This window comes from Hippichthys cyanospilos, chromosome 17, assembly GCF_059441005.1.
Source record: "Hippichthys cyanospilos isolate Australia breed blue-spotted pipefish chromosome 17, RoL_Hcya_1.0, whole genome shotgun sequence".
In the NCBI taxonomy this organism is placed as follows: Eukaryota; Metazoa; Chordata; class Actinopteri; order Syngnathiformes; family Syngnathidae; genus Hippichthys; species Hippichthys cyanospilos.
In genome coordinates this window covers 10,071,456-10,089,771 of record NC_142385.1, presented here as the reverse complement: position 1 = coordinate 10,089,771, position 18,316 = coordinate 10,071,456, and the positions used below count along the sequence as shown (strand labels likewise).

The following is an 18,316-nucleotide window of genomic DNA, read 5'->3' as shown; positions in this document are numbered from 1 at the left end:
GAACGCTGATTAGACAGCCTGATGTGTCAAACCTGAGCTACTGCTTGTATGGCGACTTCAAAACAAAATTTTATGATAATACAGATATCTTACAAAGGCATTAAAAATGACTAAAATTTGAGTTCAAACTCAAATTTGTATTCTTAGATAGGAATTCAAAACAGTGCTCTTATTTACGGTTTTAATAGCGTAGTAACGTAGCTCGTAGCGTCAGTTTAGTATTTTACACTGAAGGTATGGCGTGTGTTTCCGGTACCGCAGCGCTTTTACAAGGAACAGTCGCCGGCACCTGAGGCGAAGGGCGCGTCATTAGTTGTGCGCCAAATGTTTTCGTCTACTTCTACTAGAGAGCGGTGCCGTTGCGGAAAAACACGAGGTTGCAGGTTTGTTTTTAAATTTTATTTTTTTTAAATCTATACTGTACTCTTGATGGATTCTTTTTTTTTAACGGCTGGATATTTTGGGGGAAAATGTGTAATGGGCGTTCTTTATGCATAAAAACGTCTGAATATACATGTACATAGCCTTTCTACATATTGTCGTTATTTGGAATAAAAAAAAAACCTTACTATAATAGTAAGATAAATAAGTTACTATATATTACTATATAGTAGGTAAGTTACTATATATGCTCGTGTATTGTAAATGCGAAATATAGCCTTACTTTCGTTTATTTGCAAAAAAAAAAGCCTTACTATACACTGTCATTTTTTTGTGGAAAAAAAACTTACTATAGACTGTTGTTTTTTCGTGGAAAAAGCCTTACTATAGACTGTCGTATTTTTGTGAAAAAAGCCTTACTATAGACTGTTGTTCTTTTGCGAAAAAAGCCCTACTATAGACTGTCTTTATTCGGAAAAAAAAGCCTTACTATACTGTTTTTTTGCGAAAAAAAAGCCTTACTAAAGACTTTTTTTTTCTCGAAAAAATCTAGACTTTCAAAAGCCTTACTATAGACTGTTGTTTTTTGCAGAAAAAAAGCCTTACTATACTGTCATTTCATTTCGAAAAAACAGCCTTACTATAGACTGTCGTTTTTTTGTTAAAAAAAAGCCTTATTATAGACTGTCGTTTTTTGTGAAAAAAAAAAAGCACTGTCATTTTCCTGAAAAATAAAAAGCCTGACCATAGACTGTTTTGAGTCTTTTATTGATCAATAACAATTAACATTGTTCCCTTCCAAACAAACCTCAAACATCTCTTGCTTTCACAATAAATAGGAAATGTAAATGAATGACAGGCAGAAAAAGAAACACTTTGATTCAATTATATGTGATCATTGTCATTTACATGTTGGTTGCAGTGAAGAACCTAACACCTTTTTTTGTTGCTAACTTGACACCTGACACCTTTCAGCTATGCGAAAGGGTATTAAAAAAAAAAACACACCGAAAAGCTTGGGATGTGGTTTACTTCCTTCTGCCGCCGCCATTCGCCAAGATCATCACCAGCCTGGTGAAGATGTTCAGCGTGTCCATGTAAATCCCCATACACCTGCAAAACAGACGCGGGCCTTCACGTCGTCATTTTGAACCAACAATAAACGTCTGCTCATTTGGCCGGGCCTTACGCGTTAATGGGGTCGTATTTCTGCACGCCGTACAGCGGCTGCGTCTCGGCCCGCTTGACCACCTTCTGCGTGTCGTAGAGCAGGAACATGCTGAAGAGGACCAGGCCGCCGTAGATGGCCACCGAGTACAGGCCGGCGCCCATCGCCGACGTGGGCGGCAGAAACATGGACCCTGTCGCATGGGGTTGGACGTCATTCGCTCATTAAGTACGCACGTTTGTGTGTGTGAGTGTGTGTGTGCGCGCGCGCTGACCGATAGAGGAGGCAAAAACCAAGCCGAAGCCGACGGCCAGGGGTCCGCCCATGTTGAGGAACTTCTCGCTGGGGGCGCACATGGCCACCGTGGACAGGCCGCCCACGATGCCCGCAGTGTACCAGGCGGCCCGGATCATCAGGGGGCCTCCCAGAAGAGTGAGGGGGGCCACCACCGCGCCCATCACACCTGCACATTAATTTATTTCTTTAGAATCAGAAACTTTGGAGCTACATCTGCAGAAGTATTCAGTTTCTGGCTCGTTTCCAAAATAGTTACGTCACATCCATAAAACACTTAACAAAATAAAGGAATACAACATTTTCCAAAGGATTCACTAGAATAAAATGGAGCGATGAGTCGCTTCATGTTCAAATTAATTTGCTCTTGTTTTGAAAGCCTGACTGTTCCTGTCCCAGCATCAAAATGCATTATAACATATTTGCTGATACCTGTTACCTTGTGTAATCTCGCACACCACCGTTGGAGAACCGCTGGCCATGTATACGAATTTTTATAGAAAAGCCTGACTGTACATGATATTTATTGGGAAAAAAAAAAGCCTTAATATATACATGGTCATTTTTGGTGAAAAACACTTTACATGGCTGCTTTTTTTGTGAGGGTTAAAAAAAATAAATAAAATAAACACCCTATCTATGCATATACATGGTCTTTTTTGCCCAAAAATAAATAAAAAGCCTAAACATACATGGTCATTTTTAACAGAAAAACCCCTGGTAATACTTTTTTTTTTTTTTTTAAGAAAATGGCCAACAATATTGTCATTTTGCCCCCCCCAAAAATCTATAAAAAACCTCCATAATTTACATGGCAGTTTCGTATTAAAAAAAAAAAAAATCCTTTGGTTCTACTCTTATCTCCATTTAAGTGTATAATGTATTTCCATGCGTGCAACAAACTTACTCTTTGAGGCCAAAATGCACATTTCAGGTATCTACTTTTCTATAGGTTTATTATGATTTCAATATCAAACCAAATAATCATGACTATATTTTTTTTCAATATTGCCCATAAATGCAGTACTTATTCTGACATTTGTTTGGGAGTATGCTGTGATTTTCCTCATATGGAAGTGCTTTGGCTCAAAACGTGACATTCAAATGACAAGACTGCCACCTAGTGTCGAATGAACGTACCTGCATGCAGCATCCAAGCCAGGTGCTTGGGCACTGGGCTGTGTTCATACGAGATGGACCGGACCAGCATGCCGGCGCCGATCATGGCAGCAAAAGTAGCTCCGATAGCCTGGGGAGGAAATGAAAAAATAAAGTATTTCATATTCCATTTACTCGGATACTCCCCCTTTTTCTTTTTCTTTTGGTGAGCCTCACCATCCAGGAGCCTCTCATCATGAGCCCCATGAGCGCCGGGGTTCGACTCACGGCGACCGCCGACAGAGCCGTCAGTCCCACGCTGCCCGCAAAGTACATGTAAGTGGAGTGGATCCGGTCCTTCACGTACTGAGGCCAAATTCTGCACAAATAAGTGTTCAAATTGTATTTAAAAAATTTTGAATAATGTTATTCCAAGAAAATGAGAGTATATAGCAACTTTCGACCCGGCGCCGTTTGCTTACACTGCTTTCTCGATGGCGCCGATCTCGTTGGACATCCCCATGCCGTAGTAGCATAAAGCTCCCAGTCCCACTGCCGCACCTCCAGCTAGAATCATTCTACCCATGCTGTCAACTGAAAGAAAATATGCCACCATGTGGAAATGCAGTAAATAATATGACAAAGGCTGTTTTACTTGGTCTCCTTCAACATTTTAATTACTGGATGATACCTCATTAAAAACAAAAAAATGCTTTACGCGCCATTGCAGATGGGTGGACTTACTTTTTATAGCCGTGCCTGTGGCTGGCTGGAACACTGCTTCTTTTAGTTGATCTCTGGCCGTCTTCGCTCGGCGGAAACCAAATCTGGCCTTTGAAGAAAAACTCTGACAAAAACAAAAACATGTATTTAAAGAAAAGCGAACTGATATGGTGGCGGATTTATTTAGCTGTTTGGCACGTAGCAACATAAGACAATGTGTTGCATGACAGTAAAACACACCACAAAATGTGGTGAAAAGGCCAGCCGACACTTCAAAATAAAACTGGACACGAAGGCCTTTTCAACACTTTAATTTTGAAGTTTTTCCCGGAAAAGCACGTCATAACAATGGTGATGACTACTTCGTTTCTAGGCCTGAGTTGCCATGCAATGTCCGGTATAAAACAATGCAACGATGTTCCAAAATCTCGTTCAATCGACAATTCAGGGCACTAAAAGCAACTTTTTAAACTCCATCAATGCCAAGCATTATCGGAAAAGGTAACCTCGAGAGTATCAAGTATATTTTGTATTTCCACTCATCTTTTAAGGCTGACAGAATATTGTGGGCTATGTCTATGTAAACATGGGTGGAATCATAAGAAGGACTGATTTCCATTCCTTACTTTGAATTACAAGAAGGATATGTATGTGTAGTATGTATGTCTTTCTTCCCTAGCGTGAGCAACACTGCCATCTAACGGTCACAGTTCATCACTACTGCTCATGCATTTTATTAAACTCAGCTGCAGCTGAAAAAAAAGAGCTGTAACAAAAGTGACTGACGTTCCTATATGCCGGTAAATTGTTCATTCTCTTGCAGTGTATTCAATAAAAAGACAACTTTGAATAGAGGAACATTTATATTCGGCATTATTTTATATTAGACTTTTTCACAAATGTCTCCAACTCAATTCGTCCCATCCTTAATTTATATTCCTCGTGAGAATTGAAATGCTAACATGCTAGCTGTTGCTACGCTAACATTTTGCTATGTTTTCCCGGATTGCCCTCAGTGATGAGTACCTGCTGCGGAGAGAAGACGCTCGGGCATGGCTTCAGGTTGAGGGTGGAAGACCTGAGGGCGGCGGAGCCATTGGCCAGCCCAGGACGGAGCTGGGGGAGGCTCCTCAGGCATGTCAGCCTTGCCACAAGCATGGTCTCGTTTGGGTGTCAGCCTAAAACAACAAACATTCAGCTCCATAATTATGTGACGTAATTACGAAACTACAGTACACGCTAGGGCTAAAAGATTTCAGCAGAAGATCAAATCTACGTTTGACTCAAATCTTTCTCATATTTTAGCATTAAGACGTTACTATAACAACTAAGTGCTAATTTGAGTTACTTACGAGTGCGTGCAGTTGCTTGATCACCTTCTGGGGAGGAAGAATACACACAACGGTCGTGCGTGAGCTTCTGACGCAATTGTTTTGCAAGCTTCCTGAAGGTTCTCGCTACGTCATCACGGTGCGACGACTCTGATGGGAAATGGAGTTCTTTTTTAAGTCGAGTCGAATGCGTCATAAAGGACGTGATAAAAACTTAAATAACTTTACATGGTGTCTCCAACCAGAAAGTTACTTTTGAAACTTAATTATTTTCTAGCAATTTGACGTCCTTTGACTACTTTCATAGTGTTCCTTCCTATGTATTTCTAAATCCTATATTGTATGAGGGTGGTGCGTATTATCCACCCATCCATCCCATCTTCTTTAGCTGCTTATCAGTTGGGTTGGATTTGTTACAATCATTTGTAAAATGATGTTTTTTTACGGATCAAATTTGGTTGATATGTTGTAACTAACGAATAGTCTGATCAGATATAGTTATCGAGTTGCCCTGCTGAGTTGCAGTTTATTTTTTATACACTAGAGGGAGCCAATCCGCTTCCGACGTGACGCTGTATTATATTAAAACTGTATAAAACGACTTATCGTACAGTACATATTGTGGCACTTTTTGGTAATCGACATTTTGCATGCACTTTCCGTGGCATGTTTTTTGTCGTATAGTTTTTGGTCATCACTTAATAGTTTTTTTTTTTTTTTTGCACGTTCATATCTGTCAATGGGAGGTCTCTTCCTACGTCATCCAGCCAGAGGCAAACAGTTGGTCCGAAAACTTTTTCACTTAGTCCCAGCTACTCCACTGGAAATTTGGAACGCTCACATAAGACTCCTTGACATCTTTTGTGTATGTGTGCGCGTGGAGGAAATCATGGAATTAATAACCCGAGCCGGACGCGTTCAATTTGACGGAGGAAAGAGCGTGGCCACATCAGAATGGTGGGTACACGACTAACTAACGGACACCTGATTCACTAAGAACATTGGGGATGAAAATTTCAGCACCGTAAAGTCTGTGTCATGTAGTCAGGCGCTCACAACTCACAACTTAGTTGTGAAAGGGAATGATTGGGAGCAAACGATTCTCTATTAGGGTAGCATGACTGCATTGTGACTTAAATTAGTCATTTATTGTCCAAAAATGTTTTTTTTTTTTAATCTTATCAGAAATTGTGCTTGCATGTAAGATCAAATAAACGAAACTACAGTCATTCTTTTCTAAAGAAACTATAAAAAAAGACATTTTACATCATGTAAAATGAATGCATAAGCATTGTTTGTTAGGTGAATATGACATTTTAAAAGATGACACAAATGAACATAACCTGTCTGACTCAAAATATGTCACCGCCCTGTGACTTTTAGTAAAAGAGTCTATAAAAAAGGAAAATTGTGGTTGGGGGAAAAAAAACGCAAATACGATGGATTTACTTAGCTGTGGGCTGCGTGAATTTTGCAGGCCCTCTGCGCAAAAGAAGCTGGACGTTCTTTGGCGTCACATGACCCGAGACGAACCTGCTGTCTGGTCGCGTCTTGATGTGCGAATGACCCCGAGTTTGACGTTTTTTCGGGGTCACGCCTGCTTGAAGAGGCCTTTTGTGGTCGCGGCATGCGGCAGAGTGGTGCAAGATGGAGGCACCCCCCCCCCCCCCAGTTTACACTGGTCATTCCCAATTTACTAAAAATGTCATACCTTAGTTCATCCATCTGATGGAAAGTGACAGACAGAACAAAGAAACGCAGAACTTATTAGAGTTCTTATCCGCTTTTGGAGACATTTTTCTCATGCAAAATTAGCACCTTGGCTCATTGAAGTCTGGGAAATGGCCTTTTCATTACACCCCATTCCGCCTCAATGACTTCAAACCTCCCGGAGAATTTCACAAGCAGTATCCAAGCATGCTGACTGTTTAGACTGTGTGCAGTCATTTAAAATATAGCAATAAATAAAGTATCCTCTGTGCTGCAGGACAGGTCGTAAGGACAGGACATCCGGATGTGTTGTCTCAGATGAACTCAACATACATTTTGGGAATTTTGGAGGGAGCCTTCAAAACATGAAGGCCAAACGGGAGTGATTGTGAGTTTGTCAACTGCGGCTGCATGATTACAGCCAAAACGATAATCACAATTATTTTGGTCAATATTAAAATCACGATTATTCATCGCGATTATTCATCATCGGTGAAACATTTTTAAACAAGCAGTATATAAACAAGGCTTCAAGGCTTGATACGTAAAAATAATAATAATAAACAAAAGTAAATAAAGTAAATAATAATTAAAACAAATGGCACATAAGGCAACAGCCAACAATCATGGCAGCCAATATCGTGATCGCGATTAAATTTGATTAACTGCGCAGCCTGACTGGCAACCTTTTAAGGTGCTACTTGACTTCACATCCAAAGTGAGAACATTTGACTTCTTTCTCATTATTTTGAGGTTCAGTGTTTGAATCTTTGTCCTTGTTAACTTAAATGGAGAATCTAAGACTTACGAATCTCCATTTAACCCTTGTGCAGTATTTTAACCATTTTGGGGTCATTTTCTGCCATATCATACTTGGAGGATTGGACACAACACGGCACAAAGGTTAAGCTTGCGTATGGACAAGGACCGAGATACAAAGTGAGCTTCTAAGTTATTGAAAGGTGCGACGACGTGAAGGACAAGAAAAAAGGAAGATGAATGGGCTTGTGAATGGAACAGCATGGTAAAAAAAATGTTGCCGTTAAAAGGCGGCTTGAAAGAAAACCACATCTTTTTCAAGGTATAACATCAACATACCGGACAAGGCCTCTGTTGGAGGAACAAAACCAGATTCTGAGGGAACTGTGAGCCATCATCAGCACCTCAGCAGATGGTCGAGTTGCGTATCAGTAGCCGAAGTGTTGAAAAGATCACCTGCCGGTGTTGACAGGGAGCAGCAGCTGGATGTCAAGATCGCCGTGACCTTGGGCGAAGAAATGGCGGGTGTCAGATTACGACCCAGAGAAGAGTTTTGCGTTTTGTCACACAACGATAACAAGTACCCACAGACTGGTATTTACTGGTATGATGGGTGGGCACGGTTTGGTGACGCACGGCCGCACTCAAGATAACGGCCACTTCCTGGAGTGAGGGGCCCAATTAGACTTCTCTGTGTTTCTGTTTCTATCTTCTTTCTCAAAATGTGATTCCTTGTCAGTAAAATTTGCTCCTTGACCAAGCTTGTATTTCAGCTTACTTTGCCCGATTGACGGTAATTAAAATGTCATTGATTTGTCAAAGCTTTCAAAAAGCTACAAATCACAAAAGAACATTCTAAGAAATTGGAGACACAAAGCACAAGAAATGACTGAGCGATAAGTCACACCCCTGACAACAAAAACAACTTCCTCAGTGTTTCCACACAAACGCAAAATGTGTAACGGACAGTTTGATGTTGGTTTTTATTTACAGGGTGAAACATCGCAAGAACCAATCTACAGGAGACGGGGAGACCGCAAACTACGAGGCTCTTTAAGGCAAGCCTGGCGGTGGGCGGGGGTGGCAGGAGATTGGCAGAACCCATTAAAAGCAGACCCGGCCGGGTGCTGCCACATCCAAGAGAATGAGGATCAAATACACCATACCCATCGTCTTCGTTGTGGCGCTCGTTATCATTGAGAAGGAGAACAACATAATCTCAAGGTGAGTCCGAAAACTCTAGACTCTTTTCCAACTCCTGTAGCTAAAAATCCACGTTGGAGACCACACAGTTTCTTCCATGTGCTTTAAACATGGGTTAAACTTATTTAAATAAATAAATAAATAAATATCCATCCATCCATCCAGATCATTTTAAAATGCAATGATTTTTGTTACACACCTATTCTCTGCCCTCATCCTCATAACCAAAAGCATGTTTTTGTGATTCCAATCGCCGCCTCAGGGTGTCGGATAAACTGGCCTCGAAGCAGACCCCCCAGACCTCAGTACAGCCCGGCCGATCCACCGACGGCGCGCCGAAGCGCAACGGTCCGCTCGGCAAACTGAGCTCGGCTTTCGCGCTGATGACACGGCGCCTGGAGAACTACAGCGACTACCGGCCGGTGGCGGCGGCGAGCCGCAGGAAAGACATTCTCCTTCTGGCCACAACCAGGACGGGTTCTTCCTTCGTGGGCGAGTTTTTCAACCAGCAGGGAGACATGTTTTACCTCTATGAGCCGCTGTGGCACGTGGAAAAGATGCTGACGCTGGACACGGGCGGCACCAACGCCACGGCCGCCGCCAAAGCGTACCGCGACGTGCTTCGGCAGCTCTTCCTCTGTGACTTCTCCCTGCTGGAGAGCTTCATCGAACCCCTCCCCGTGGATCACGTCACGGCCTCGCTCTTCCGCAGGGAGTCCAGCAGCTCCCTGTGCGGGGAGGCGGTCTGCAGCCCCTTCGTCAAAGGGGTCTTTGAGCGCTACCACTGCAGGAACAGGCGCTGCGGGCCCCTCAACCTGACTTTGGCGTCCGAGTCCTGCCTGCAGAAGGAGCACAGAGCCATCAAGTCCGTGAGGGTGCGTCAGCTGGAAACTCTCCGTCCTCTGGCCGAGGACCCGCGTCTGGACGTGAAATTCATCCAGCTGGTTCGCGATCCTCGGGCGGTGCTCGCCTCCCGCATGGTGGCCTTCGCCGCCAAATACAAGAACTGGCAGCAGTGGGCCACCAACATGGACGCGCCCGTCGATGACGACGAGGTGAAAAAGCTGAAGAGCAACTGCAACAGCATCAGGATGTCGGCGGAGATGGGTCTCAGGCGCACGCCGTGGCTGCGCGGCCGCTACATGCTGGTGCGCTACGAGGACGTGGCGCGCTTCCCCATGAGGAAGGCGGCCGAGATGTACACGTTCGCCGGGATTCCGTTCACGCCTAAGGTCAAAGCCTGGATCTTGAAGAGCACCCAGGCCTCCAAGGAGACCGGCGGCATTTACTCCACGCAGAAGAATTCCACCGAACAAGTGGAGAAGTGGCGCTTCAGGTTGCCCTTCAAGATCGTCCAGGTGGTCCAGAAGGTCTGCGGCCCCACGCTGAAACTCTTCGGCTACAAATTTGTCACAAGTGAAGAGATGCTAACGGACAAGTCTATCAGCTTGATAGAAGATTCTTTGTAGACCCTGACGGACGCACACTTGTATTTATTCGCCTCCTTTAACGTGAAGCAGATTTTTTTTCTGATATTTATCACGTTTTTACTTATTTAAAACAGCCAGAAGACAATTTAGGCTTCTCTCCGAATTGCATATTTAAGAGCAAGCACGGCATGTGAAAAGCTTACTTTTTTTTTTTTTGCACTCGGGACCATTCATTCTGTCGCTCCAGCACAAACATACTTGTCATGCGAGTTGAATTTCTGAGCAAACAGAAGCCTTCCGACAAGAGAAAGTTAAAGGGGGCGAGGGGGGTAGTAAATATTAACGACCTGGCTCTGGGAACCTCCACTCACTGTTTACAGCTCCCGAGTTGGGAACCAAAGAAACTCCACATCTAGTGGTAGCGTTTAAAAAAAAAAAAAAAAAAAAAAAAGCAGAGGGAAGATTTTCTATCAGCCACTCCAGTGTTGTTAAATTTCCTCCTCCTCTGCAGGTTGACGTCCTCGGATATCGCAAACTCTTTGAAGTCGTCTTAGCGACTGTAAGGACCGATTGGTGAAAGCAGATGTTTACATTGCTGTCCAAATGCAAACATTCCGGACCCTGCAGCTGGTTTGCAGATCGGTGCGACGTTTGTTTGCAAGTCTCGCGTCTGTTGACACAAGGCTCTTGACCGCTGATTGCGAGACGCGGCGAAGGAGGGAGACCTTGATAGCGCGCTCGGCACGAGCCCACCATTCGGGTTGTTTCTTTTAATGTTGGTCGCAATAAACATGCTTTGACACCGACTTGTGATTCCTCTTATTGTAGCGGGGGCGCCGGCTGAGCGCCACGTCGTTAGCTTGGTTTATGACCTTGTTTGGAAGAGTTATCGCTTATCTCCCTCAATGATCGCTGGGCAATGATGCTGTAAAAAGGAAGTGCACAAACCTTGTACAAGGCAAATACAGAGAGAAAAAAGGAGCGTGAAGCTCCACCAAGGCTTAAATGTTTTGTGTGTGTTTGATTACAGTGTGCAATTAATCAAAAAATATCATCAAACTGTTTAATGCCATTCCCAGTTGAAATTTACTTTTCAAACTCTGCATGAAACAAATGGAATTAAGCCTATCCTGCAATACAAAACACAATTGACAAGCTAACAGTTAGCATCGCTTGTTTCAAACAGCGGGGCAACACAAAAACAAATGAATATTACAGCATCTTAATGAGTCACTACTAATTTTATGTGATTACTCTGTTTTTTTAGTACATAATTATGGTCACTATAATCATTTTTCCAAATCCACCAATGATGTAGCCAACACAAACTACTCATCGTGTTCAAGATTTACTCAATATTTTAATTATCTCCATTAGTTATTGCCCTTTAGTCCCTTGAAATTAGCTAAATATATAACCTATTATTATTATTGTGACACAAGGAATTGTCATAAACCAAGTTATTGAATGCATAACAATTTTAGCTTAATCTTGGTAGCTAATATACTAGCAATTTAGCTAACAAAAAACTAAGAAAAAGAACAAAACACTCAACTAGATACACAAGCTGAAAATCAGACATTCTATATGTTGACAATAAAAAATTGTTAATTAATGACAACTAACAGACGAGCAGGGCCATTTTGACGAATTACTTTTGTTTACAGCTTTATCCTGATTACGAATACCTAATGGCTTTACGCTTTCCTGTCATGATCTACTCTTCATATATTTTATTTATTTAGCCCGCAAACCCTAGAACTAGGAATGAAATGAGCATGTGTGCTAATGCTACTTGCTAATCCCAAAACGAGTTTTTTATTGTCATAATAGTGTAATACAAACACAAAAAATTAATACAATAGCTAATTAGTTGTTTTAACTACAATGTCCATAAGGACAAGCAGTTTTTTTTTTTTTTTTTTACCCTTTCATTTGATTGTTAGCTATTATGCTATATAATTCCAGATGCATGGAGGATGTCGGACAGACGGGCGGTGCCATCTTGACCGGGAATGTAAGGAGGTTTGTGTTTGATTAGAACTCCCTGCATCATTTGGAATAAATGGCATCCTGTGTAGGTGTAGCCTTCCGCTGGTCCACCTAAAAAACACAAGCTAAGCCATCCGCAAAAATGTCCTTGTAGCAGCGAGCCGGTCTCTTTATGCACACTAGCTGCTTTGTGCAGCCACGGAAAGGACGCTGCGGAGGCGCAATGTGTGTTTACCGCCGCAGCTTTGGCTATTTCAGTTACTCAAGGTTGCAATTAGCCCGACTTTACATATCATGTGGTCGGCCCGGGTCGTTTTGACCCGCCCTGTCGCATGCACACCATATCTTTTTTGTCTCTCTCCCTTACTCATTCTTTTACGTCTTATTAAAAAAAAAAACAGTTGACAGTCCTCTTTACTCTTATAGAACAAGAAGCGATGATTTTATTCTTTTAATTGAGTGGAGATCGATTCCAATCTCTATTTGCTATATAGTGAGTTTATACATATATAGTCGTAAAAAAGCACAGCCTTAACGCGGAGGCAGGGTGTAGTCACTGATAGTACAAATGTAAAATCAAATCATTCGCCAGTTACACTGGCACCCAAAAAAGGACATTAAGTCACCCCACCCTCCTGCTTCATCACCACATCAACCACCGTGACCGCCCGGCCAAAAACACCATATGACTGTGCTGCGCAGTCATTGTGGCAAGGCTGCAGTCATCTGATTAAGCTACTTGGATGCTAGCAGTTTTTTCATGCATCAATGAAGTGCTGCCTGTGACAAAACGAGATTAATTGCAGTCGATTAATTACAGTCATAGTTAGAGCGTTGTGTTTTTTTCGTGGCATTAACCTCATTTCCAATCTCTAACTTTATGCTCCCTCTATTCTGATTAGACACGTTTTGAGCCTCTTGCGCTTGAGTTGTTGGGGTTTGGAAAACAAAGGTCAAACGGAAGAGTGAATGAAAGTTGTTGAATGCTAAATATGAATGCTAAATTTAACTTTTTAACTTTGACCTTTTGATAAAGGTCGAGTTATAAGTGTTCTTTTGTACAAAGGAGCTCGCGTTGAGCTTACCACATCAATGCAAAGCACCCAGCTGTAACTACCGCCGCAGTTAGCAATAGATGCTAATGTAGCAAGCCAGAACAAAGCTCTTTGCCAAAATAAACTCAAGAACCCTGCATTTGAGCGAGTCAGAGCAAAACTAAAGGTCACAGCAAAGATTAGCGGTTCATCTCAAATACAGCAAAAAGTCAATGGTTACAAATGCATCTGTTAAATTACAAAACCGCTTTTTTGTTGTTGCATATCAATCTTCTAAATCGAGTAAAACATATATTTCAGAATATGAATATTAATGTCCCATGTAAAAAAAAAAATAGCACTCAACACATCGGATGAGTATTGTATCAAGCTCACCAATGATCTACAATATAACAATGGCAGAAAAATAAACAAGTTTTACATGCAAGTGTTAACATGAAAATGTTTGTAGTATCTTTGGTTGCAAACTCCCCTTTCTCACGTCTACTGTAGGCCAAAACAGGAACTAGGACTTCACATACAAATGGCAATGGTTTGGTTACTTCCTTTCGATCGTCGCACTCATGCACTGAAATAGTTTGAAAAAGTTTGCAGGTATAAATTCTGATGAATTGATATATTGATTTGACAGGTGCACAGTAAAAGCCTGTGTTTGTTTTTTAACAAATAGTTTCTGGGCCCTGTGTCACTTCTTGATTAAATAAAAAAATAAAGATGACATCACAGGTGACGTTTGCCAGAGACTTTAAACAAAACAGTCAAACGTTTTCACCTTGTTTGCTTTTCACTTCCTAATCAGCTATCTTATTAGAATTTATCGCTGTGATTCTGACCTCATTGTGTACGCACTCAGTCCCTTCGGATAACTTGCCTAGTTTAAACAATCAATGGCCTTGTCAGGATTTTTATTTATTTATTTAGTTTGCAAGACTGGACTGCGTAGGTGTAAAACCCAGACGCATGTATTATGTGCTCAGAGCCACAATTTATTTTCTGCAGCGCCGGAAAAACAAAATAAACCCCAACTTATTATTAAGGTCAATGATGTGCACCATTACGCCATCGATGCCCTTATTATTATTTAGTCATTTAGACATTTTATACAGTAAATTATTAAATTTCTGAAACCTAAGACAGGACAATAAGCCATTAACTATCCCCTTCATTTAAAAAAACAAAAACCTTTCTTCCATATCCAAATGACATATTCTGGTAGAAAACAACTATATATATATATATATATATATATATATATATATATATATATATATATATATATATATATATAAATATATATATATATATATATATATATATATATATATATATATATATATATATATATATATATATATATATATATATATATATTTCACAAAATAAGGCTTATGTCTCCAAAAATGAAAACTGAGATATTGATATATTCGAAATCTACATTCACGTCTATTAAAAATGATATATAACACACGTATATAGTTAGCTGAAATATTTACATAGTTATACCGATTTGAATGCTGCCAAGTTGAAATCCCAAGTTTTGAGAAAAACGTGTTTAAAGTTTTGGTACATTCATATTTTATTGCTGTGGATCATTTACCAATCCCTTATTTTCATATACTTTAATTACAATATTAAACTTTAGGCGACGGACAACTGAAAGTTGCAAATTTAAGGAGATTGCATACACACACACACATATGGGCAGCTACAATATATAAATTCAAAGCAACTTTGTCTGACTTTTTACCCCCCTGTAGCAGTAGAGCCTGAAGTTGCCATGGTAACAGCACAAAGACTCGTGCATCTGCCTAGCAACAAGCAAAAAGCATGTGACACGAATCAACGTTGCATATTTGATTTTGGTCAATTAGGCTAATTTGATGAAAAATTCTTGTTTTTCTAGTCCAAGAGTCAACAGGCTTATCGCAATCAATGCATTTCGAAAATATTCGTGAATATCTTACTGTTTAAAAGTGTGGGGCCCATTGAGGAGACAACTTTTGGGGCTCTTCAGCCTGCAGAGGCGCACAAAAAAGCTCCAGTCTTTGCTTGCATCAATCCCTCCTTTTGTCTATACTGCTAAAAAGAAGCAGAAAAAAAACAAAACATTTAGAGGCACTGAATGGATGATTCCCATTTGTGGCATACTGGCCGTGCGCCAAGTAGAGTGTCAGAGCGCCACTTTGCCGACACTTTGGCACTGAAAATAACAATAGTATGGGGACTATCATTGCAGGCGTGTGAGAAACTGCTTTTGACAATTGTCTTTGCCAAATCGCTCTTCTCGGCCACGTTCCAATTTGACAGTCCAAGCCTGGACTTTTCACTCTTTCTTACCCCAAGATTAAAAGAAGTACCTGGGATTTCGTGTCTACACTCTAGAAAGACATAAATATGTTTCGGGGTAGAATGAATTAAATCCTAAAGTAATCACTTTTGTATCTAATCCATTTTCAATTAATTATAACTTTATTACTTTAGGTAACTAAGATCTAAAGTACTCAATTAATTAATGAAGAAAATTAACCATGTTAGCGCTTCATTTCTTAAATCAAATATCAACTAGAAAACTAAAATACTAAATAAATGTCTTGCTTTAGTATCTAATTACCGAAATCAAATATTTAGGTACTAAATTACCGACATAATTGATTACTTTAATACATTGATGCGCACTGTAAGGACTCAGGTTAGGGTTTAGTTTTTTTTCCCTAGTGTTTTCTAAATCTGTCTGTTCCTAAAAGAATTATGAACCAAACTAATCAATTATTTATCTAATCAAGTACTACTGCAAATCGATTACGTTAGGTAATTATGTGCTAAAGTAATTACATAAAGTAATCAAAAATACCTTATTAGGTAGGTAATTACCTAATATATATATATATATATATATATATATATATATATATATATATATATATATATACATATATATATATATATATATACACATATATATATACATGTATATATATATATATATATATATATATATATATATATATATATATATATATATATATATATATATATATATATATATATAATTGATTATTGAAGTTTTTCTTTATTTAGATGTTCCTTAAGCCAAAGTCTTAAGTCTGGGATTGAATGTTTGGACTCTCCAAAAATGTGAAAATATGTTAAGTAGTCTTTCATTTTGAAGCTTTTCAAGCTCAATACTGATTCTGTGGTATTTGGCTTTTTTATTTTCCGAGTTTGTAGGGAACAAGGTGTGACAGCGTTTATTTGAATTTGACCATAATAAACGGTTGTTGTAGTCTGCCATATACTGTCGTTGTCATGGAGGTAACATTAGAGGCGTATAGTTACAGGATTATATTTGGGACATGGGACTACAGTACGCAAAAATAGAGTGGCCAGTGTTGTATTAGTGGTGTGTGTCCACTGGGACACACGGTAAAAATAACACACAGTGGGCCTCACCGCACATACACTTGCATTAACCCTTAAATGCTGCCAGGTCAAATTTGACCCGGTTTGACCTTTGAGGGCATTTTTTTTTTTTAAAGTGTATCAAAATATACAGAAATGGAAACATCTCAAAATGACACACTTCTCTTTTTTTTCCATTTCCTTTCCTCTTCTTTTGCTTTCAGTTTTCTTTCCTTTATTCCTTTTCATCCCATCTTTTTTCTTTGCTTTTCTTTTTATCGCTAACTCATTTTCTCCTCCTTTTCATTTCCTCTTCCCATCGTTCCCAGTCTTATTTTTCATACACCTTCTTCTTTCCTTGGATTGCAAGTCTCATTTTCTTTTACTTCACTTTAAAAACAGTTGTGACGTGCCATTGCAATAAACAAGGATTGACATGTTTTTTTAAGGTACTTTGATGCACTTGTTAGTATTTTTTTTCAGTTTTAGACTGACCTGTAACCCATATAAATGCTGTTGTTGAAAGTTGATTCATCTTGCTTTTTCGGCTCGGTGGGAAAGTGGTCAACACGTCCGACTCACAGTGACGCGTGTTCGAACGCAGCTGGGTCTGGCCTTCCTGTGTGGAGTTTGCATGTTCTCCCTGAGCCCACGCGGGTTTTCTCCGGGCACTCCGTCTTCCTCCTACATTGCAAAAACATGCATGCAAAGTGTATTGGACATACTAAATTGTCCTTAGGTGTGATTGGGTGCATGCATGGTTGTTTATCTCTGTGTGCCCTGCAATTGGCACTTTTTTCTGAGCAAGATCAATTGTTCTGACTCAGATTGTGAGTCTCTTCTCTCTTATTGATAAGTCTGAATGTCCAAAAACCACCAAAGTAAAATCCTCTGGTTTCAATTCCAGTTCCTTTCCTCTCTTCTTCCACTCCTTTCCTTCATCTCTCGGGAGTCCAGGTGCGACGCACGGGCATGGAAGGGAACATGTTGATACTTTCCCCTTTGCGACACAAAGCGCCTCTCTATCTGGCGCGCACGCACGTACGCACTTGCTGCATAAACGCACAGCAGCGGGCCAACGCCTCGCACAAGCTAACATTTCTTCTCATCTAAAAGCCCCCCAAGAGTCGCTCCAGTGTGTTATTACACACTCAAAGCAGGCACACTGTACTACACTGAATGCTGCACTTAACGTGTACTGTACAGTCAACGCATCATTCACATTTCAGGGGACATACTATATCATTAGTGAATGATTTTATAAATATGTTTTTCTTATTAAAAACAATTTTGAGTTTTGAGGAGCAAGAACAGAATATTAGTGGAACTGATCACATCCCGAGCGAGGGGGCCCCTGCCGGATGTGAGGGTGTTCTGGCGCTGGCCATTAAGTGGGGATTAGCGCCGCCGGCTCCCTTTGAAGGCCTCATTCCTCGCCCTTCCTTGCTTCGGACGTCCAGGAAGCAATCAGACACAAAAGCGTGCAGACGGACGGACGCTGCGCACGGGAGCAGGCCGGCGCACCCGTGACTGTTTTAGGACTGTTTGGCCCCATTTCTTTTCCTCCACTGGCAATTAGCAGACGGAGACGCCTTTGTGCCCAGCTGGAATGTTCAAAGGGAACTCCACATGCGTCCAGGGAGGGCGGGGGAATGTCGCGCACGCTTTCCAACCGCTTCTGACATGCCAGGGATATGCTTGGACATACAGTGATCCACCGCTATAATGCTCTTCACCGTTTGCTGCCTTGTTATTTTGTAGTTTTTATTTTTG

The 18,316-nt window shown here is 40.8% G+C and overlaps 2 protein-coding genes across 2 annotated transcripts; one reads left to right on the top strand and one right to left on the bottom strand.

Moving 5' to 3' along the window:
* Positions 1 to 1,130: 1,130 nt before the first annotated feature.
* On the bottom strand, positions 1,131 to 7,973 carry ghitm (growth hormone inducible transmembrane protein). The gene is made up of 10 exons (XM_088438617.1): positions 7,804 to 7,973; positions 5,017 to 5,145; positions 4,691 to 4,842; positions 3,686 to 3,788; positions 3,424 to 3,535; positions 3,179 to 3,320; positions 2,984 to 3,092; positions 1,824 to 2,012; positions 1,571 to 1,742; positions 1,131 to 1,494 (listed from the first exon to the last, which is right to left on the bottom strand). The coding sequence occupies exons 3-10, from the start codon at positions 4,820 to 4,822 to the stop codon at positions 1,410 to 1,412; spliced, it is 1,044 nt and encodes a 347-aa protein (XP_088294743.1). The 5' UTR covers positions 4,823 to 4,842; positions 5,017 to 5,145; positions 7,804 to 7,973; the 3' UTR covers positions 1,131 to 1,409.
* LOC148409559 (carbohydrate sulfotransferase 3-like) lies at positions 5,787 to 10,903 on the top strand. The gene is made up of 3 exons (XM_088438608.1): positions 5,787 to 5,952; positions 8,458 to 8,688; positions 8,930 to 10,903. The coding sequence occupies exons 2-3, from the start codon at positions 8,609 to 8,611 to the stop codon at positions 10,134 to 10,136; spliced, it is 1,287 nt and encodes a 428-aa protein (XP_088294734.1). The 5' UTR covers positions 5,787 to 5,952; positions 8,458 to 8,608; the 3' UTR covers positions 10,137 to 10,903.
* Positions 10,904 to 18,316: the final 7,413 nt, after the last annotated feature.

Bases quoted from the DNA above. Each gene is read 5' to 3' on its own strand.
- ghitm (XM_088438617.1), bottom strand. From the start codon at position 4,822: ATGCTTGTGGCAAGGCTGACATGCCTGAGGAGCCTCCCCCAGCTCCGT. The intron at 3,789-4,690 runs GTACTCATCACT...TGTTTTTGTCAG, and splicing joins GCGTCTTCTCTCCGCAGCAG to AGTTTTTCTTCAAAGGCCAG. The intron at 2,013-2,983 runs GTACGTTCATTC...ATTAATGTGCAG, and splicing joins GGCTTGGATGCTGCATGCAG to GTGTGATGGGCGCGGTGGTG.
- LOC148409559 (XM_088438608.1), top strand. From the start codon at position 8,609: ATGAGGATCAAATACACCATACCCATCGTCTTCGTTGTGGCGCTCGTT. The intron at 8,689-8,929 runs GTGAGTCCGAAA...TCGCCGCCTCAG, and splicing joins GAGAACAACATAATCTCAAG to GGTGTCGGATAAACTGGCCT.